Source organism: Euprymna scolopes, chromosome 7 (assembly GCF_053919585.1).
Source record: "Euprymna scolopes isolate OS-2025 chromosome 7, ASM5391958v1, whole genome shotgun sequence".
In the NCBI taxonomy this organism is placed as follows: domain Eukaryota; kingdom Metazoa; phylum Mollusca; class Cephalopoda; order Sepiida; family Sepiolidae; genus Euprymna; species Euprymna scolopes.
The window spans coordinates 151,800,033-151,824,130 of record NC_136488.1 but is presented as its reverse complement, the minus strand read 5'-3'; the positions used below and the strand labels follow the sequence as shown (position 1 = coordinate 151,824,130).

The following is a 24,098-nucleotide window of genomic DNA, read 5'->3' as shown; positions in this document are numbered from 1 at the left end:
TATATGGTACAACAATAACAAATCAAAATATTCTAGTGAAAAACAAAGTTTAACTTATCACCTAAAATGCTATTTGGGTCTGACTTTGAAAATCCAATGAAATAATTTTATTGATATAGATATAAAAAATACAGTATATTTGAATTCAAAGTGAACTTTAGCATCCTTATAAATAACATTAATAATAAAACTTTGCAAATAGATATCAATGGGAATAAAAAAAAAAGTACTATTGAATATATATAAAATATATTATAGTACTTTGAACATAAATTTTCACTCTGTGCTGTGAATAATCTATTGAGTGCGACACAGACCGGAAAAGTATGGTGACCTTTAATGGATATTGTAAATTAATTTTGCTTTCTATCAATATTTATAAGGGTCTTTCTGAAAGTTACCATCTTTCTTTGTGATTTATGGTCAAATAATGCTATCTGTGTACCTCCATAAAAGTGTCAAGGCATCAAAGATAGATTTTTTTTATCTCTTTTGATTTTGTTTTTAGTGCGACTCCTGTTCATATACTTACTCTTTATTTGGTAGAGATTTGGAAATACACCTTATTCCATCTTGGTGGTATAGGGCGATATTTCATGATTTTCCTGCTTTGGTAGTATAGGAGGTTTTTTTTTTTCTTCCTTTTTTTTTTCTCCATTTTTCACTCAGACTTTGACTTCACAAAAAATTTAATCCGAAACATTTTTTCAAACAACAATCTACAATATAAATCTCATGTCTGTTTAAATATATGCATGTATGTATTTATGTATGTATGTATCTCAGGTCATGTCATATGCTACTGGTACCATGTAGCCCAGTATCACCTGCCTCATGGTCGTGTCACCGGTTCCCCCACCAAACTTGTTTGGTGAGGAGGGTGGCTAGTCTCCCGGAAGTATTAAAAACAAGACCTTTGAAAGGGCGAATAAACCCTTTGGGTTTGTATTACTGTACACATAGATTCGAAAAAGTTGTCAAAAAACAAATATATAACAAATAAATGTTATCAAAGGCAAGATAAGTTACTTTTCTACCAAACTGGATATAATTTTCATGTTTTTATTCAATTTAATATGTTTATTCAGCTCGAAAAGCATACAGTGTTTACCGATGTATTGGAACATTCAAGATGGCGGCCGATTCTCTTTTTAACACGGTAAGTTCGGGAAAGGGTGTTATAAATAATAAACTAGACAAAATACTATTAAAAACCACCGAATATATGTCAAGTTATGTCACGGTAACATATATTGAGCGAATTTCTAACAGTATTTTGTCTAGTTTATTATTTATTACACCTTTTTCCAAACTTACCGTGTTAAAGAGAGAATCGGCCGCCATCTTGAATTTTCCAATACATCGCTAAACACTGTATGCTTTTCGAGCTGAATAAACATGTTAAATTGAATAAAAACACGAAAATTATATCCAGTTTGGTAGAAAAGTAACTTATCTTGCCTTTGATAACATTTATTTGTTATATATTTGTTTTTTGACAACTTTTTCGAATCTATGTGTACAGTAATACAAACCCAACCCTTTTTTTGGGTCAAAGGCCAACTAGCACCGTGTGTGTTTGTGTGTATGTATGTGTGTGTTGGGGTGGAGAGGGCTCCCATAAGCCATGGTGAAGACAACCTTTCTGATTTAAAAATTTAAAGTGGGAGACCAGTACCCGCATTAAGCTGGTCTGCAGTTTAACTTGTTGCTGGCTATCTTGCTCTTGTTTGTTGCTGGATTTCAACATTTTGAACCTAGAGAGAGACTTAGCTGTTGTACAAAGCTAAGACTCTGTAACATCATCTGTGTATAGATACTCCCTCAGGTATTTGTCTATTATAATGGTCCTGTGTCAATGGAAGTCATTTTTGGGCTCATGGTCTGAGGGAGTGGCACTCGTCTGACAAGACGTTGTAATCATCATGATGTGTGTATGTATGTATGTATGTCTGCCTAAAACTTTCGACAGAGGCAACGGATTTTCACGAGATCAGTATCGTTTTGAAGCACGACCCTTCGGACGACAAATATCGAAAATTGCCTAAAAACATTAATTCCTTCACCCTCAACTGGGCATTTTTCTACAAGGTAGAGGTCGCTTTTTTCGTCAATATTTTCGAAAGTCACCCCCCTCTTTTCGATTGACTAGCCTTAATTTAAACTTTTGCCACTTTTGGTTTGGCGAGGAATGCAACGGCAAAGGTTCAAGCCTGCCTGCCTACTACCACTTTTTTTTTTTTTGCTCAACACACACCTCCGAACACCCAGGAAACGCCGGACACCCAGGTTAGTTTACATATAAAAGGATTAATTCTATAAAATAACACATCAAAAATAAGACACTAATAAACAAACCTCTATCCACCTCTGAAATTTCAAATATCGCTTGAGTAGCGATGCGTACAATACTGAGAAATTGTTACTTGTGAGGAAAGAGATTCTTCAAGCTGGTGGCCTTGTATCAAACTGGGAGAAGGTGTATGCGTTTGTTACTTAACAACATTATATAAATCACGACGGCTGTTGGCAAAAATCATGGAAATTATCTGAGCTAAAACTAGCAAGGTAGTATTTACATGAAAAGCAACAAACCAGCTGTGTGAAAATCCTCAAAAGATTCACTTTCCTTTTACTGCCGATGGAGTCCAATCACATATCAAACAGATTGGCCACTTCTGCAGTGGGTGAAGAGGTTAGTCTCATGATAATGAACTCAATGAAATCATATTTGATTTAACATATTTTGCATGCTGGCATGCGTTGGACGGCTTTTAAAAATTGAACTCTAAACTAACCTAGATCTGGCCAGGTCTTTATTAATCCCTCATTCTCTCAAGTCCATTCAGGCATATGTATGCAGTGTGACGACATATGAAAGTGAAACCTGGCCAGTGAGAGTTGAGGGGAATGATATGATGGATGTGCAACGCGAGTCGTAAAGGCACGCTTATTTCTGATGACCTCAGAGAAAGATTAAATCAGTACAGAGAGATGTGTGCAAAACAGGAAACCTCCTTAGTTTTGTCACAGAAAGAGAGAATGCATGGTAGTTCTTGGGTTAGTAGATATAGAACAGTTGAGGTAGCAGGGTCAGTTCACGGGGAAAACATGGGAGAAAGGGATACAAATGGATGAGAGAAAGAGGAACAAATAAAGAACTGGCCAGAGATAGGTTCGTTTGGAAGTAAAGTTCTTAAAGCTATCCAACATCTGCCAGCACATAAAACAAATGTTAAACCAACGGTGATGATTGTTTTAGCTTTTTCTTGACACTGCTTCTTTTTCCTCCTGATTTAAAGATGCCAATCACAGCACCACTTATTTAAGCCTATAACATTGCAACACTAATGAGCTGTTTGTAACGTTTCGTGGGCAATTACTTGGGACCCATCAAATCGCTCATCATCATCGTTGTCAGAAACAGCTAGCGTCTTGATGGCATGTAAGAAATCAGCTCAGTGAGTAGTGGTGTTTCCCTATAGTAGTACTAGTAGTTGTTGACAGTGATGTTGATTTTTCTTCTTTTGTGACTGTTATAATGGAAGTAATTAAAAAGAACAACAATTCCATCATTTGCTCTGGGCTGCACATTAGTTTCTTGTTGACGTAATTAGTTTTTATTACAAGTTCATCTAGATGATGGTATCTTCCTGGCTATCCCTTGTAGGGCGTGTGTGGAAGAGTCTCAAACTAGACAATTCACTTTGATGTTTAACACTCAAGAAACAGGATCTACCTGCTATGATGAAACTCTACACAGTTTTAATTCTAATCTTTAAATTGTAATGAAATTTTTTACTTTTCCACTAAATCTAACCTTACATGGAACATACTCCGGTCCAATACTGCTTCAACTCCATATTTTATATTCTACACCTATACTCCCTTTTCACTACTGGTTTTGTTATTATTAGACTGGGATATTTTTCAGGAGAGACACTTTTTTTAATGAACGGTGCACATGAAAAATTAACTCTGAAATGTGTCTTACCTTTTAATCGTAAAAGATCATCCAATGTAAAATCAGGCTCTGCAAAATATTAAAAAAAAGTAAATACACATTTTTTTTTAATTATAATACTACAATGTACTAATATTAAAGGCTTTTTTATATATAGTTTAATAACAAAAAAATACATGTTAAAATATTCCTCAGTACCGGAATCTAATTATCATTGATAAAATTCGATTCTAATTCTTTTAATTAATCGTAACCTGTAATAAGCTGAACAAATCACCCACCTTTTAATTTTAGATATTATTCACCCAGAGCAACACCAATCAATGATATACCAACTTTGTAGGCGTTTGTTTCACAAATGTTGACTTTTAGTTGGATATACGCACACACACACACACACACACACACACATACATACAGACAACTGCACTTTAAATGATAGCTTAAAATGAAACCCCCACTCCCACTCTCACCTTCATCTTCGGATAAAGGCTCAGCATTTTGTGTGAAAAGAATCTTTTTGGTCCTTTCCATTCAATTTATTTCTGGGGGTTGGGATTCTTGGTTTCCTCAATTTTTCTAGGCAACGTCAGAACATAGGGCCTGCTAGGATATAATAAATACATTCAAGGATGGGTATTCTATTTCACTGTAGCAGACATTTTCGACGAAAAAAAAAAAATAAAAAGAATCAGTCTGCTTGCATTTACTTCCGAGTGAAAGGCTAATGTTCATGGATCGTGAAGTTCTTACTTGTTGAAATGCCATAAAATAAACAAGAAAGCAAAAAGGCAGGAATTTCATTGCATTCAAAAGGAATTAATGTTAATGATTTTCTAATAGAAAGCCGAAATAAAATGGCTTAAAGTGTAAATTAAAAAAAAAGTCGAATGAATAACAGTGAGCATAAATTACCAAGGAATAAAAAAAAATACATTATAAAAAAAGAAAACAAAATTAAAAACAACAACAACAACAAAAAATCAAACAAAAAAAAAATGAACTAATTTTAAAACAGGAGTTAAATTTATTTCTTTGTCTTTTTTGTTCAATGCGTTACCTTACGACTATTTTTAATTGCGAGGCCAAGTGCCGATTGCAAAAGGATTCTTTATTTTCATCCTTTTGATGACTGCCTACAGATTTCGGGGACATTAACGCAAAACCAAAATTGCTGAAGAACCATTAATGGCCAATAACAGGCAATTACAGGCTTAACATTATTGACCAATGAAGTTGATGAGATGCAAGGATTAAAATTAACAAAAAAAAAAAAAAAAAAAAAAAAATGGCTACAAAAAACAGATTCTCGTAAATAATCAGGGTTAACAGTTAGGCGTATACAAATATAGATGAACATGTGCAAATTGTACAAACCAGCATACAAGTCTCGTTTAAAAAAATGTTTACATTTTATATATAAAGTAAAAATGTCTGTGTGTTGTTGCCCACCCATCATTTTCAAATGGTTTCCAGTCGAGGATATGTCCTCAACAGTTCGACAGTTTTGATCATTTTTGGGTATGAAATGACCTAGCATTTGTTGAGCTGAGGTATGGTTTTGGATAGTCCTAGGAGGTACACCTACTCAGGTCGTTGCCACCCCTCCCTGCCTTTCGAGTAAAATGTCTATTACTGCTTGTGGCGCCTGTAGTGCAGAATGCCAATAAAGCAGCCTAGACAATTTTTAAATGGCCAGTGCTCCTCCTTTAGGAAAGTTAGTTTCATTTTCTTCACCTTCCTAACCTTGTGTTACATCTTCTTGCAGCTGGAAGGAAGCAAAAGAAAAGCATATTTGGAAACAGCAAGTTCCTATCTTTTAAATGATTACAAAGTTTCTTTCGTGATAATCATTTATAATATAAATATGGTGCCTGTCTATCCGCTTATCCCTGTCAGAGGATGAAAATGAAAACAAAGCCCTATACCAAGATCACACGCACTTAAAAAAAACCAAAAACATACATATACTAACGAATCACCCATAGGTCACTCGAGGATAAGGGTTGATGAGTTTGCTAAGATTGGTCACAATGGTTAAGACTAGCCAGAAATTATATTATTTAAGAGGACGGCTCAACAAGAATTTGTTAACATTAGACTAGAAAACGACCATGCTACTTGTCTTATAGACCCTAATGATGTTGATTATTATTCCATCTGAAAACCTGACCCTTGACATCTATAATATAAATCTCACCAGTCTGTTTAAATGTATTTATGTATGTTTGTATGTCTCACGAAAACTGTCGACAGAGGCGACGGATTTACACAAGATTGGTATCATTTTTAAGCTCGACCCTCTGGACGACAATGTCAAAAAATTGGCTAAAAACATTAATTCCTTCACCCTCAACTGGCCACATTTCTACAGGGAGGGGTCGCTTTTTTCGCAGATATTTTCAAAAGTTATCGCCTCTTTTCAATTGTCTAGCCTTAATTTAAACCTACATCACTTCCGGTTTGGCGATGGGTGCAACAACTAAAGTGTTATGTTTTTTCTTTTCCTCCTTTGCAGTACGAGTCCGAGCCTGTCTGCCTACTGCTACTTTTTTTGTTTTTTTTGCGCTTGCAAATTTTCTTTTCTTTCTTTTGCTCAACCAACACCCTTACACACACCTCCACTTTCTTCTCCGCCTTCGCGTCATGGGTTCGAGCCTGCCTGCCTGCCTGCCTACTAAAACTGTTTTTTTTTTGTTTTTTTTTGCTCAACATGCACCTACAAACACCCAGGCAATGCCAGGCACACAGGCTAGTAAAAATTTCACTTCTGGTTGATTGAAAGTTCAGTCTTTAGTGCAGGCGATACTAAGAATACCATTGTGAATTATGGAAGACTTCTATCTGGTCACGGCTGACAGATCAAAAGCAAGCAAACCCCATTGATTAAATAAAGGGTTTAGTTCGAAACTTTGTTCAGATTTATGAGTTTGCTAGAAAGATACATCTAAAGAAAGTCAGAGGTTGACTGAAACGTTGTGGGGAAAAAACAAACAAACACAAAAAAAAAACACTCAAGATGAGAACAGTAGTCTGAATAATCCAAGTTATCAATCCTCATCTAAAAAATTCAGAAACAAAATGCACTTTTACTTCATTCGTTTGATTCGCAACCTTATGAAATAAAAAAAGTTTTGTATAGATTACTAGCAGGGGAGGGGGGGGACTTGCCCGGGCGTAAAATACACTTAAATATGATATTTTAATTTGTCTATATTTCGTATATACTATTATAAAGTTGTGATTTCAAAAATAACAAACAACAAAAAAAAATATTTGGATGCTATCAGCTAGAATTGAAACAGAATTAAAAACAGTAGCATTCAAAGCTGGTAACGTTACCACTGTACCAACGTGACACGCACATGAACTGATAAAAAATAAACTAAGATGAATATACAAAATGTATAACGATTTTTTCACTTTTGACCCATTTTTGACCCCTTAAAATCTATTGTAACCGGATAAAGATCCACAAAATAACGGTCCATAAAAAATCCAATCATTTGAGGCCCCTAGCGCTGCTGTGCGACTTTTAGTTTCGGAGGAGATAGAGTTTGAAAATATGGAGACAGGCAGACAGACAGACATAGCGAGGTTTATAAATTAGATTTATTTAGCATCAATAATGTGTCACACCAGGATGGTATTGTGGTGTTAATCTTCTTGAAATTTTAAACGTTATACCTCATCTTCATAAAAAAAAAATAAATAAAAATATGTACAACCACTCAGTGTGTTGTGTAGCAGAGGAGGGTGATATTGTCTGTGGCGTGTATGTCATTCATTACGTATCTTTTATATGAGTGTGCGCGTGATATGTATATATACGTGTGATATACATGTGGGTGCCTGTGTCTCTTTGTCTATATCCATGTATAGGTGTGTGTGTGCAGCCGTGATCATCTATGTATGTATCTGTGTTTGGCTATAGAAACAGAGTTTGAAAATATAGAGATATATAGACATAGTGAGTTTTATAAATTAGATTTTGAACATTTCAAATGCAAGCTGGGTTTATTGTGTGAAATACTGAAATGACTTCACTGCATCCCGGGCAACGCCAAATAGGTACAATTAGTAAACAAGAAAGAATTTGTTTTTTCATCAGCGACAAACTGGTTAATTAATAACATAAAACAAGTCATATCAGTGTCGTGTCTTTGTTATGGCATATCAACCTTTTTAGGTTATTTAATGCTGAAAAAACAATCCTCACTCTGAAATATTTGTCACGTACAATTGAACACAAGTTATAGGATAGGAAACACTATTCTAACATTTAAAACAACTTAATTGGACCAGCTTTGTTGTGGTGTAAATAAAAGGGAATCCAAGAGAAAGGTGTTTGTAAATGAACAAAACAAAAAGGCTAGAAAGTCCACGAGTCGGATAAATATCCTGTATGTCGAGAATGGTTAATAGTTTATTGTATGAGAAACTTAGTATTTAAGCTTGTGTTAAAACCATACAGTGTCCATGTGTATGTGTGTGTGTTACATTGTTAAGCGTGGGAGGTAACGGTGGTCTGGTGCTTAACGACATGGACTGATGACCTGGTTGTTCCAAGTTCGAATCCAGTTCATTCCACAAAAAATCATTTTCACTTAGGATATTAGCAACCTTGTGGTTTTTCCCATGAGTACTCGATATCTTTCTAGAAAGAATTTTGACTAAAAAAATATCGGGGAAACCAATGCCAACAACAGAATTTTCGGATTCATACGATATAATGACGAACTCCATATGTGCAGCTCTTATCAAACCCAAGACAAGATGACTCATGGTTTTTATTTGCGTCCCAAGACAGAAGAAGGAATGGTGGTGAATAGCATGCTATCTCATGCCCAAAAAAGAGCAAGAAGGTGGCAAGTGCTAGCTTTTATTACCATCGGTTCCCATCTCAGTTCATATGAAATATGGCCCTTGATTGGGCAAATTTGAATCAGGGCTCCGCTTAAAATTCAAACACAAATTCAAAATATCGCTAACCCTACCTTGTCACTGCTGCTGATGTCACTTGAAGTTGCTGCGGCTGCTACAAAGTAGCCAGAACAAATTAATACTTTTCTGAGAGTATTAGTGCATAAATGACACAATACATTTGCAAGAAGATGAACTTGACATAACTGATTCAATATTCTGTGGCAATATAGATTTTTTTTTTACAAAGGCGTTATCACATATCAAGGCCCGAGGCCATTTGAGGATAAGGGTTAATATGTGTATTGTAATCATTGGCACAGTTGCATAATAACCGTTTGTAGAAATACTTTGGTATAATTAGATTATTTACGAGGACAGCTGAATAAGAAATTGTTTACGTTGACCTTGAAGATAATGATATTGCAGTCAGCTGGAAAGCAGACCAGTGGAACAGAATTCCACAAGCAGGCAGTTCTAGAAAATAACCTTTGTTCATGGGATCCATGTTTAGGTTTAGGCAACGATATAGAGTGGGGGAATTTATTGATAGTGATTTTGGCTAGATGAGTGTATTTTGTGAAAAATTGGCAAGGGGAAACCACAGATTAGAGCTCAGTCGAAAACTTGCCATGAAAATAGAGATAGAGCAGAGACAGCAACGCTAGGGGTCTCAAATGATTGGATTTTTTCTGGACTGTTCTTTTTATGGGTCTTTAGTCAGTTAAAATAGTTTTTAAGTCAAAAATGGGTCAAAATTGAAAAAAAATCGTTATACATTTTGTACATTCATCTTAGTTTATTTTTAATCAGTTCATATGTGTGTCACGTTGGTGCAGTGGTAACGTCGCCAGCTTTGAATGTTACAGTTTTGCTTTCTGCTTCAATTCTAGCTGATGGCACCCAAATACTTTTTTTTTTTTACTTTGGAAATCACAAGTTTATAATAATATATTCAAAATCTCGCAATGTCTCTACTGTGAGAAAGAGGTTGCAGGGAAGGGAAAAGGGCATCACCTACCAGGTTTTGAACTCTATCAAGGCTGAATAGGGCACATTGAGCAGCTTCTGTCCAGATGTGGCAACAGTATTCCATTTTAGGACCTACATAAACAAGCTCTTATACAGATAGAGGACTGCATCGACAATAAGATACCTTCTAGAGTGATCTAACCATTTTTCCAGCGATTTTGGTAACATATGTGATATATCTATTCCATTTCAGATCAGGAGTGAAGGTCAGTACTAGAACCTTGTCAAAACAGAGTTTCCCAAAAACGAGAGCCATTCATTTCAATTGGGGCCAGATGGGAGTCAGAGCGTTGACGATGAAAGGAGAGAAGCACCTGCAAGAAGATGAACTTGACATGGCGGATTCCATATTCTGTGGCAATATGGATTCAGTTAATCACACACCACTCCTTAGAGTTAGTAAAATTGCTTTTAATGGAGCATTAGAACGGATATCTCGGCCTACAAAATGCCTAACAACATAGCGATAATAACGTTTGTGATTATGGTGTTTGCGCGACGGGTGAGGGAAGGTAAGATCATGGTCCATGATGTTGCCAAGATTTCCTGGACACTAATTGCACATAATATGGTCGGAAAAAGAAAAGGGAAAAAAGAAAGAAAGAAAACCCATCACCCATCTTTTTATCTTTCGTTTTGCCCCGGGAAGTTGACACGTTCGTGCTGGACAAGTTGTTTTCTTTCCCCTCTCCCCATAATACAGATTTTTTAAAGACACCTGTAACTTCTTATTCTGCTGAATCCAATCAACAATTCAGCCTTCGAGGTGAACGATATTGTTATCCACTGAAGTAGAAAAAGATGCAGATGAAAACACGCTCACCTATCAATATATAAGTAACGCCATTCATCTGTTTGCACATGCATATGTATAGATAAAACTTGAAAACTAGAATGTTCAGAACAAGAAAACGTGTGTGTGTATATATATATATATATATATATATATATATACTAGCAGGCCGCCCGATCGTAAAATTACGCTTAAATATGATATTTTGATTGATGCAAATTTCGTATTTATTATTATACAAGCTTTACCCTGCCACGCGTTGCTGTGGCTCAATTTGGTGTAATGGAAAAGTCTACTAAAAAGAGAAAATGCATGCTTCTTATATTCTTAGTATAGCAATCGATTCCCACAAAACTCTTGCAGTACGTTTTAGTGTTTTTATTTAATGTAAAATGTTTAATCATCACAAAGAACCCAGTGTGTATGTTTGTATTTGGAGAAGAGAAATGGTCGCGGACTCTGTTGAATATGTTAACTTTGGGTAAATAAGTTAAAAACTATCTAAAACAGTGTCAGATTTTTTTTTTAGTTTGAACTGACTTTCGCGAACGTAACGTAATAAACGATGTTCACCAGCAGTTGTATGTTTGAAAGATACAGCTAAAGACTTTTTTGAGCCGACTAAACGGTAAATTAAATCGAAAGGATTTGTCTTACTAAACACAGATACGAAAAAGTTGTAGAAAACTCAGTATGTATCAAATGTGATATCATTAATAAAGAAGAAGAAGCATTCATAAATGTTAATTTAAATACATACGGAATTCTTTAGTAAAGAAAAAGCATTCATAATTTTCTGATCTTAATTGGACCTTTAGCTGGTTCTTTAGTTTGTATTCGTTTTTCAATTTGAATGCAAGTAATTACATGATCTAAATATGTAACTACTAAAATGAAATAATAAATTGCTCATAGTTAGAATCGTTCAAACCGGAAGTAGGAACACATTAGTCGCGCAGTATATGTTATTGGTTTTGTTTTTGATTTTCAAGTGTAATGCAAGTAATTTCATGGTATGGTTGCATCGTAATAGTAATTTGGAAAAAAAAATGAGATGTTAACTTCCAAAAATTTGTGTCGTTGAAAGCAGTAATAAATGAAGGTCATAGAAAGATTCGTCAGTTAGAGTCGTCCAAACCGGAAGTAAAAACTCAGTAGTCTCGCAGTATGCGTCTTACGGAAGACAGAAATGCAAAACAAAAAAATCTCATCTTTATCTGACGTTTAGCGCGTTTAATTTTTGTTTGTTTGTTTGATTTTTAAGTGAAACACAAGTAATTTCACGGTATCGTTCGAATAAAATTGTATGTAAGAAATTGTTTGTTTATTTAAAAATAAGTTTTTAGTGGGAAGTACTAATAAATGAAGCTCATAGTTAGATTCCGCGGTTAGAGTTGTCAAAACCGGAAGCAAAATCCGAGTAGTAACGCAGTTTGAGTTCGATGTAAAAAAGGGCAAAAAGATAATGTTGATCGAACCGTAATTCATTTTTTCTTTTTTTTTATGAGAGAGAAGGGGGGGGGGTAAAAGGCTTTAATAACCCTTTACGATTCCAAACCGGTGTTTAATACTACTGTTCCTTGTGGGCGCATTCTAGGTGGTGTTAAGTGGTACCAGGAGTAGTAGGAATTTAATAGAGAGAAAAGATTTTACAACTTCCATTGATTATAACCGGGTTTTGGCAGTGAACTCTCACCGGAAAAAATGTAGGAATGTACGGTTATCGAGGAAGTGTAAGAGTAATAGGCCTATAGCACACCTCAGATCCTGTGATGCAGTTTGTGCACATACATTTGCATGTAATGTCTTGATTTTTAATCCTATTAAGATCAAACTCAGAGGGGAAAAATGAGTTCATTTTATTTATATATAAGAAAGAAGATAAGATAATAATAAGAAGAAAGAAGATAGATAGATAGATAGATAGATAGAAGAGAAGAGAAGAAAGAAAGAAGATAGAAGAAGAAGATAGAAGAAAGATAGATAGAAGATTATATATATATATATATATATATATATATATATATATATATAAATAATAATGTATATATATAGATAGATAGAAGATAAAAGATAGATAGATTTATAGAAGAGAAGAAGATAGAAAAAGAATAGATAGAAGAAGCAGATAGAATAGAAGAAAGAAGATAGATAGAAAGAAAAGATAGAAGATAGACAGAAGAGAAGATAGAGAAGAAGATAGATAGAAGATAGAATAGATAGAAGAAAGAAAAGATAGACAGAAGAAGAAGATAGAAGGAAAAGATAGAAGAGAAGAATAGATAGAAGATAGATAGATAGAATAGATAGATAGAATAGAAAAAGATAGATAGAAGAAAGAAGAGAGATATATAGATAGAAGAAGAAAGAAAAGATAGATAGAAGAATATAGATAGATAGATAGAAGAAAAAGAAGATAGAAGAGAAGATTATATTGGATCCAATATACAGCAATGATTTAAAAGTTAAAAAAAAACAAAAAATGACTCGTGTGCCACCACCAAGAATCGAAACCAAAACGTTTACCTTACCATTTACTTTTTCCTTTGACGTTAATGCCTGAGCTATGAAGATATGTTTGCTGCAAGACTAAAAATGAAAACAGGAACCAATAGCTATTACGTTATGCATGCATATTCGTAATGCCGTCGTTTGACTGTCACTTGGCAAATTCCATTTTTTTAATTTTCACACTTTTGCACCAATTTCTCCTGACTAAAACACAAATATAAAGTTTTGCACAGATTTGAATACCCTATATCTTAAGTTTCATGTCTGTAAATCAAAAACTGACAGAGGGGTTTAGTAGGCAAAAATTTTTAAATAAATATATATACACATATATAAATACATATAGAAAGAGGTTTGCGTTTACTATAACCTTTACACACAAATTTTACGCAAGTATAAATCATGTAGAATATCTACATGAATATAATTACACATAATAGTTAACTAAAGATGATCATGCCATAAGAAAACCGAAAAAAACTAATAGTGAATTAATCAAAATTAATGTTTAAAAGAATATGCAAATTAGCTAGATCTTTTGCAGATGAATGCAATTTCACAACCCATATATAACAAAGTTGTATTTTGTTTTTAAATAAATACAAAAAAGGGGTTTTAATATATCAATACACAAAAAAGGGGTTTTAATATATCACCTCCACCCCCCAATTTACTATATACTAGCAGGCAGCCTGGTTGTAAAATACGGAGAACTATCATATTTTAATTAATACAGAAACTGAGACATGTGCATGCAAGTATTATGTTTCTTTTTTATTTTTTTAAACAGTTCACTTCTTGTAAGTAAAAAAAAAAAAAATACTTGAGCTAAGATCGAAACCAAAACCTAAAGATAGTGAAGATCATTAGACCAACCCGATCTTTAAAAAGTGTTTTCAAACCTACTTATTCTTAGCATAAGGAATCTGTCATGTGAACGATTTGCACATGTGCAGTCGTGAAACAGTTGACAGATAAAAATCCAATGACCTCTACATACTAATTTTTCAATTTTGACCTCTTAACCAACCTTTTTAACGAATGAAAACCCATTAAAAAGATTTCCACATGTCTGAATACCCTGAATACGAAATTTCAAGTCTGTACATCAAACATTCATTGAGTATATAGGTTGAGAATTGTCCTCACACACACATGCTCACCTTTATGTATATACTAGCGGAGGTACCCGGCGTTGCCCGGGTGTTTGGAGGTGTAAAAGAAAGAAAAAAGTTTTGGTTGGTAGACAGGGTCGAACCTGAACTATTGAGGTTACCACTACACTACGATGGCAAAAAAGTGCGAATGTGTGAAATAAAATCATTAAAAAGTGATGTGACAGGTCCGTGTTTAATGAAGTCAAACATCATGCCAGTGAATGAACCGTTCATAAGTGGCAGGCCTGTGCGGAATTTAATTCCGCACTTAATTTTAACTGCGGGACAGTTCTTTTGTGTTTGTTTTTTTACCCAACTTTGTCTGGTTTTGTTACCCCAACATGTTGGGGAAAATCAGCTCTCCCTTTATTAGGGGAGTGTATCCAAATAAAAGCAACTATCTGATATGACGGTGAAAACCGTCATTAACCAAATGTCCATTTGCTTTCTGAACGTTCCCAGTACAAAGGCCGAGAACCGCTACTTAGCTTCAGATCAATTTCGCTTTTATACGAAAAAGCCGAATCAACACGTGAGAAGCCAAAATAGCAATAATTTTGTAAAATTCAATGTAAATAAATCTAGCCATGATGTGGGTTCGCAATTTGTACATATTATGATCTACTGAATATATAAGAAGTTCTAAGTGGTCGTACCCCCCCCCGAAAAAAAAAACAACCTTTCTTGAACATACAAAAACTCTTGCGTGTTTTGCTTTTTATATATATATATATATATATATATATATATAAATGTATGATTATTAAATATAAATATACATTTTTTTTATATCTACAGGCACTAGTGTTTCATGTTTTTGCAATCATCAGTGCAGGAAGTGACGATTGTCGCTGGTTGGAGGATTCAAACCCGTCACAAAGCCACTATTGACTCGATCTGCAAGGAACGTTACCTCTAGGCCACCGTCAACCGCCCTGAGGTTTACAGGAAACTTGATGTTTATTCATTTTTTTGTTTTAACATATTTCGCTCAAAATGATTGAAAATTTATGCCTGCATATCTTTGTAATGCTTTCTAATTCCCGCCTGTATTTTCTGATTTTGAGCAGGAATTTACTTATATATTTGCTGTCTGCTATATATATATATATATTCTTCAGAATAAAATTATCTAACAATCAACTGGTATGGAAACCTGTGATTACAAGTTTTACAAGATATTACTGGCAGTAATATTCTATAAATACTATCCCACCTAAATAAAAATTGCTCGATATACAAGACAGAGCAAATAAATCAAATTTTAGTCATTCAATGAATTTAAAAATTTATGACGTGAAATGTTTGAATTTCAAATCAAAAGATTTTTATTATTCTATGTAAGACAAAGAATACATTTGAAATATTATATCTCCTTATCCTATAGGATTTCGATGTCTACCATCTACTATTTTTTTTTTATTTATTGTCTACTATTTTTACAGCACTGCTATCAAAGACATTCACATTGGATTTTACCATCCAATTTGCATGTGAATTTTTATATCCTTTTCATTAACTTCCCTTGCTCTATGACATTTAAATACTTAAACAACTTTTAATTGTGATTTTCCATGTCTCACTGACTTTAGCAAATGAGGTGTAAACCATTATAATTATTTGCTAATATTTTCTCCTCTGAAGAGATGGTATACATCGAAATCCTATAGAGTAAGGAGTTATATTTCAAATGCATTCTTTGTCTTACAGAGAATAATACAAATCTTTTGATTTGAAATTCAAACATTTTACGTCATAAATTTTTAAATTCATTGAATGACTAAAATTTGAGATATATATATACATATATATATATATATATATACATACATATATATATATATATATATATATATATATATATGTGTGTGTGTGTGAGTATAAAAATCAATACAAACATTGTATATGTTTATATCCTTCCTCTATTTTTTCTCACTAGCAGGCCGCCTGGCGTTGCCTGGTAGTAAATTATACATAAATATTATATTTAAATTCATGCAGATTTCTTTTTTATAATTATAGTGCTAATTCTCGATTGATTATTATCTAATACGTAGTAATAGCTTCAAAAGTTATATATATATATATATATATATATATATATATGACTTAAGTATTATCCGCTAGAATCGAAATCAGAACGTTTAGCACTCCAGCCTCAGTTGTTATTTATCTCCCAGTGGCGTTACCATCAGATGGTTATGAAATGTTAAAAATTAAGCAACTTTGAGTTATGGATGTTTAATTTTGCGCATGTTCAAAAGTAACAGCAGGAGTAATGTTTTATTTGATTTACCCTGCCAACTGTTTTGTTTTCGATTTTGACTCCTTAACAGCAATTTTTGCCGGCTAAAAAACAAATCGAAAGTATGCCACAGGTTCAAATACCCTATATATCAAATTGCTACCCTATAGACCAAATATTCAGAAAGGAGTTTGGTAGAGACTTTTCACACATACGGTTATTTGGAGTTCAGTCACGCTCCTCTGTAATATTAAGATGGTATAAACACTAAAGTTATATAACCTGCTGACGTCATCGAGTTTGGTTCTGTGAATCATGTGTCAACTGGGAGTAGATGAAGTCTAATGACAAAACAGTTTTCTGGATTTAGCAGAGAAGCCAACAAACGAAAAAAAAAAGGGCGAATCATTCAAATATATAACAAATGAATGTTACCAAAAGCAAGATAAGTAACTCTTCTATCTACCTGGATAAGTTTTGTGTTTTAATGCAATCTAATTCGGTTCAAAAAAGAACTTGTGTCAAGCTGCTAAAGTAAACAGGCAAATCGAAACGTTAGGTACGAGTAAAAATAACTTACCCTCCCCCACCCCCACCCCGACTTCTAGGCTTTTTAAAGAGACATATCATAATTATTATTTTTATTTTAAATTTTAGTCAAAACGTTGATTATGTTTGAAAGATAACAGACCAAAGTTAATCTCCAAAAGGAAAAAAAAATGTATATTTACCTGTTAAAAAATTACAAGGAAAAATGTTCATGCATGCAAAGAAACTATTGGACTATTACATGTATAATTTACACTAAAAATGTTACCTTATATTAATAACATGAAATATTTTTTTTTAATTATTTATTTTTGTAAAAATATTGAATAAACAATGCTTTATTCGATGATAATATCTTTAGTTCGAGAAAATTAATTTTTCTTGAGTTATAACGATATAATTGACACAGACTTTAGGAGCTTTTTCATAACGTTCCTGAAAAATTAAATAATTTTTTTTATTGTTACAATCTATGATTCTTTATAGTCATAAAAAAAACAAAATCAAATTAATGCAATTTTTTTTTTAGTATTTAAATCTATAACTTTAGTAAAGGTGATTTTGTTTACACAAAAAAATAGATTTCCAGTAAGATTAAAAAAAAAAATAATGGATTCATTATATTTCGTGATCATTACTTAATACTGAAAATTTCATTAAAATTGGTTTATTTTCTAAAAAATATTGTTTGTTTGTTTGTTTCGATTTAAAAAGAAAATATATTGTTGTTCGTTTTGATTAAAAAAATATTGTTGCTCGTTTTGATTACAAATATATTGTTGTTCGTTTTGATTACAAATATATTGTTGTTCGTTTTGATTAAAAAATATTGTTGTTCGTTTTGATTAAAAAATATTGTTGTTCGTTTTGATTAAAAAATATTGTTGCTCGTTTTGATTAAAAAATATTGTTGTTCGTTTTGATTAAAAAAATATTGTTGCTCGTTTTGATTAAAAAAATATTGTTGCTCGTTTTGATTAAAAAATATTGTTGCTCGTTTTGATTAAAAAAATATTGTTGCTCGTTTTGATTAAAAAATATTGTTGCTCGTTTTGATTAAAAAACGTTGTTCGTTTTGATTAAAAAACATTGTTGTTTGTTTTGATTAAAAACATTGTTGTTCGTTTTGATTACAAATATATTGTTGTTCGTTTTGATTACAAATATATTGTTGTTCGTTTTGATTACAAATATATTGTTGTTCGTTTTGATTACAAATATATTGTTGTTTGTATTGATTAAAAAATATTGTTGTTTGTATTGATTAAAAAATATTGTTGTTCGTTTTGATTAAAAAATATTGCTGCTCGTTTTGATTAAAAAATATTGTTGCTCGTTTTGATTACAAATATATTGTTGTTCGTTTTGATTAAAAAATATTGTTGTTCGTTTTGATTAAAAAAATATTGTTGTTCGTTTTAGTCAAAAAGAATAGTTTAATTTTAAGTTCATTATTTTTACTTGTTTATTGCCTAAATTCATATTTCATGTTTTGCAACATTTTATTGTCCTCTGCTTCAAACATACGTAATTTTACATGCATATTTTTAATTTATATTGAATGAAGTTTACTTTTATTATAAATCGAATCGTGTTCCTTTTCTTCTTTTTAAATGTAATGTATAATTAAATAATGAATGTATTTTAGTCTTTAAAATCCATAAAACATCGAAATGTTTAATTACTTTTAACGCAGAAACACTTTTCCGTTTTGAATTCTATTATTTTGTTTTTTTTAATATTGAAGGAGTTTCAGTACAAATCATTATATTCCTTATTTTTCTCTTTTTTCAATGCAATTTTTAAGTTTTCTAATGCTTTTTGTAAAAGTTTTGATTCATTACCGACAATCTGACGATTTCATAGATCTTGCTTGCTAGGACCATGGCGATGACCTCATTTTTCAGCTTACAGGCCTTAGACAGATTACGAAGGTCGTGAATAAGCTTGGTTTGGAAATTCACGAAGAGACTGACACCTGAGCAGCGTTTTCAAACTGCAAATGATATGATTAATTTACCGAGATACAGATTTGATGAACGAATAATTTCACGAAATGGACATGTCAACTGGCCACTTTGTTCGATTTAATCCCATTAGATTATTTTCTTTGGGCATATGTAAAGTTCTGTATCTATGCTGATAAACCAGACAATAAACTATTTGCAAGACAAGATTTAATGCGTTATTGCGAAAATATAGCCTAAATTTAGTTTGTGCAAATTGGATCTCTAGATTACGTCATATAAGTGCGGGCTAGGGGGTTAGGGCATCCATGCCCGAATTGTATTGAAATTTTAAATAACAAAAATAAGTCTTTAGAATAAATCACATATTTATATAATAAAAATATTTTGCTGTAGTTTATTTTAATTTAAAGTTCGCCACATCTAAAAACAAAAAACAAAACAAAACCAAAAAAACATCCGTATATATCTAATATATAAAAGGCTATGTCTGTCTGTCTACCTCCATATTTTCAAACTATCTTCTCCGAAAGTAAAAATCAGAGCCGCAGCCGCACTAGGTGACTCAAATGATTGGACTTTTATTAACCGTTCTTTTATGGGTTTTTAGCCGGTTAAAATAGTTTTTAAGGGGTCAAAAATGGGTCAAAATTGAAAAAATATCGTTACACATTTTGTTCATTCATCTTAGTTTTTTTTTTTAAATATTTAATCAGTTCATATGCATGTAACGTTGGTACAGTGGCTATGTCACTGGCTTTGAATGCTACAGTTTTGCTTTCAGTTTCGATTCTAGCTGATGGCACCCAAATACCCTTTTTTTTTTTACTTTTGAAAATCACGACTATATGCGAAATCTGGACAAATTAAAATCTCATATTTAAGCATATTTTACGCCCGGGCAAAGCCAGGCGCCCACACCGCTAGTATATATATATATATATATATATATATATATATATATATATATATATATATATACTTTTTATTTGTTATGCACTTATGTTACCGTGCTGTTTTTAATTGTCTTTTCAAGTTAAATTCAAGTTTTACGATCTCTTTTTTTTTTTTTAAATTAAATTGTTAGGTGAAAGTACAGATTAGTTAAAAAAAAAAAACACTCACCCCTCCCCATGTTAACAATGGCTTTCTAAATAATAACATTATTATTTCAGCACGGTGATATAAGTGTATAAGTACCAAAACAAATAAAGTACATCTTGCCCTACTTCGGTATTGAGCACTCTGGTATGAATCACGTTAAAATTCATTGGTTGCTTTTGCTTCACATCTGGAAAATATTAACCTGGAATAACACACACACACACACACACACACACACACACACACACACACACATATTAATGATAAGCATGCACTTCAACAATCAGATTCTGAATAATATTGCTGTTTGTGTAAAGTAACGGCGGTGCGAGTGACTAAGCTCTCTATTCACAGACATTATTGATCGGATACTACCAGCCGTAGAACTGCACTACTCCAACCTGAGAACCATTCATTGTCACCAGGTCGTTTTCTAACCATCTTCCACATCAACCCTTGCCCGACCGTCCAGGACTAAAATACTAGCAAGGAATTTCTTCAGTTGGTGAAACATAAATTTAAATAAATAATCCATTCCGTGAAACAACAACATGCAGAATTACAAGTGAGACAGTGACACACACACACACACAGACACACAGACACACACAATTTTTATTTATGAAAGGTTTGTTTGAAAAGCAATTATCTTTTGAAAAAAAAAAAGGCGATCCGATATTGCAGATCAAATAACATCACATAACAGTATAGCTAGAACTGTCTTTTAAATTAATTGCCTTTTAAAAATGTACCTGTTAAATTCATTATATTTGTATTAACTTTCAACTTAAATATTTTAGTAGCTTGTATTTTTTTTGGGGGGGGGGGAGGTGTTAAATTAACCACTCCAAATATTGGCATAAAAATAATCTTCCACTCTATATTAAAGACACCAAGTCATAAGTGTTCAAGAGAGAAATAAATTTAACGAGATTATTCATTATTCGGGTCTCATATCCGGATATAACGGATATAATAAGAGAGATTTTCTCTGGTCCCAAATTAGAGTATGTCTTAAATTACAGTATAACCCGGATATAATAGAGCTGCAGGACCCGGAGAAGTCTCTTATATCCGGGTTACCTTGTATATATACAATATATATATATATACAATATATATATATATATATATATATATATATATATATATATATCTCCATCCATTCAGTCACACAGAAGTTTGCTAGTAAAACAAGTGCCTTTTTCTGGCCTTGAGATGAAACCACGCTCAAGTAGTCAGAGGAAGGCAAACAAATAGCAAATCAGACAACTATGGTGGATGTTTTTTTTCTTCTTTAGGTCATCAGAAATGACAAGAATAATTTATATATAAAGAATTAAATTACTGGTTTAATTCTATAATTTTATCCGTCCGTTGGTCACTTATAGACTCCAAAACTACTCGACAGAATCGCACGAATCTTCCTCAAAAGACGCTATGTTATAGGAGAGTAAAATGTACCTACCACTACTACAACTACTAATACAAAAAACAATGAACACTTATATGCTCCAAAACTATTGTTCAGAATCGTGCTAAACTTAGCCTGAAACACCAAGAGGGGAAACAATTATATTATTGCTACTACAAAAAAAAAAAGTTCAAAGCATCAGAAAGTACTGAACAGAAGTGCACTAAATTTGGTATGGGATGCTATTTTGCGTTATAGGGAAGCCAACATTAAAATACTAGAAGTACAACTACTCATGATGATGATGATGATGATGATGATGATGATGATCAACAACAGTACTTATAGACTCCAAAATCCATTGAACCAATTTTAGCATAAAAAATCATTCTATTAGTAGATGTAATAAAATTACAAATCTTAATTAGGTTTCTTAAATAAGTTCCAAAAGTGAGATTAAAACACCAACTTCAACTTGACACAACAGAAGGAACTTCCTAGTGGACATGCATTTTAAATGTTATCTATTGACTTATATTTTTCTTACAATGCTAATAACCGAAAATATTCAATTATTTCAAGGAAGTGCATTGCCCCAATGTTAAGTGTAAACCACTTCCTTCACGAGAAATGCTCTACTTATAGGGGAGCATATATATAGTTATTTATATACACATTGTCTTTAAGACTCACCAGTGTGGCTAGAACTAAAAAAAAAAAAAATTCAAAACCAGGACAAAGTGCTAAATGTTAGTCATTGCAGGCTCAGTTTTGAATCTTGTTCGTTCTAGCCACACTGCCATGTTGTAGAAACCATAAAACACGTCTCTCTCCTTTCCCTCTCCCTCTCTCTATATTAGTGTTGGGACGATTAATTGGAATCGCAAATCCAGTCCACACTTTATATTAAAAGGTTTAAAATGGTCTGGACAAGGCTTTTCAATTTTGTTGGCGCCGTCTGGACACTGTCGTTGTCTACTATGGTTTTCTTTTGAAATAATGTCTATTGTACTTCTTGGCTTTGGACACAAGTGAAAAATATACAGTAGAACTCGGATACGGCACTAATCCATTCTGGGATCCTAAGGTGAAATCGCCGTATGGTGAGACCCAAGCAAAATTTTAGAAAATGCATATTAAAAATTAGTAACAAAATACAATACAATATATAATACAGATGCATATAATCAAATAACATAATAAACAATACTGTAAGGCGGGACAAATACCATAACCAGGGTCCGGAAAAACATTCGTCTTCCACATCGTAACCTGAAAAAACCGTATCCAGGGGTTCTATTGTACATAAAAATCTTTAGAAGTTTTCAGATTAAAAAGGGAAATACATCTACATTACATCTAAACTCAGACTCCTTCCCCCAAAGAAGAAAAAATGAGATTAAAAGAAAAACAAATATACAACAAATAAATGTTACCAAAGGAAAACTACTTATTTTAAAGCACTTTTTTTTTCTTTTTTTTTTTTTTAGTTCAAAACAAACTTAGTGTTCACTCTGTTAGAGTTAGAATAAAAAGAAAATGGATGTCCATAAAGCCCTTCACAAGTACCCTTGAAAACCGCTCAAAATCGAAAATTAAATAAACGCTGGTAGAAACACGTCAAATAAATGTCAACAATCGAACAAAAATGTTATGTTCTACGAGTATTTTGTTTCGATTTTTGAACGATTAGATAAGATTGAAAAATTAAAACTGAAAATGATAACCATTTTATGTTAAATTTATGTGTGAAACTGCTTTTCTACTCAAAATTCTAAAATAATTAGTTTTTTTTTTGTTTTGTTTTTTCACCACGTAATGTAGGATCTCATTTTAGGGGAGTGATTTGGCTAAAGATGTTAATATATTATTTTTATTATCATTATTTCATTTTCCTTTACACTAATGCAAATCAATCTAGCCGACCAAATATTTATAATCGCAAGAAAAAAACATCAACATTTCTTCATAGAAGGAAGGTAGACGATAGGTTAACAGACATCCGTCCTGATGTTAAGAATGGTTTTCTAAATAGTAACATTATTTATGTAGAAACTCATTCTTGACGTGGGACTGGTTTTGTTAACTATTCTGTTCCTAAACTGTTTTCTTATTTTGCATAACCAATCATTGATTTTTTAAAATCATTTATGAAATTTTCAAATCGCATTAACGACGACCAAATGTAAATGAGAATTATTTTGAAAGCAAAACAAATCTTGCCCCATAATTTTTCAATGAATTACAAAGAAAACATTGGGAAAATATTAAGAAAGATCTACCCCCCCTCCACACCAGGTATATTTTACGTTTTGTAATTATATGCGGACAATAAACGGGGGTGGGTGGGGGGAAATAAAGTCATTCGAACATTCTTTTAAAAGCAGTGAATATTTAATTAAATGTTAAGAAATTTTAAAAGAATCGGAATCGGGAATT

General features: G+C 32.7%; 1 protein-coding gene across 2 annotated transcripts in view; it reads right to left on the bottom strand.

Moving 5' to 3' along the window:
• LOC145280058 (regulator of telomere elongation helicase 1-like) overlaps positions 1 to 24,098 on the bottom strand; it is a 1,039,981-nt gene that overhangs the window by 349,437 nt on the left and 666,446 nt on the right. For both annotated transcript variants that reach the window (XM_080131745.1, XM_080131746.1), the window contains exon 11: positions 3,995 to 4,033. In XM_080131745.1, coding sequence (XP_079987871.1) covers positions 3,995 to 4,033 — 39 coding nt within the window. The remainder of the gene's footprint in view (positions 1 to 3,994; positions 4,034 to 24,098) is intronic.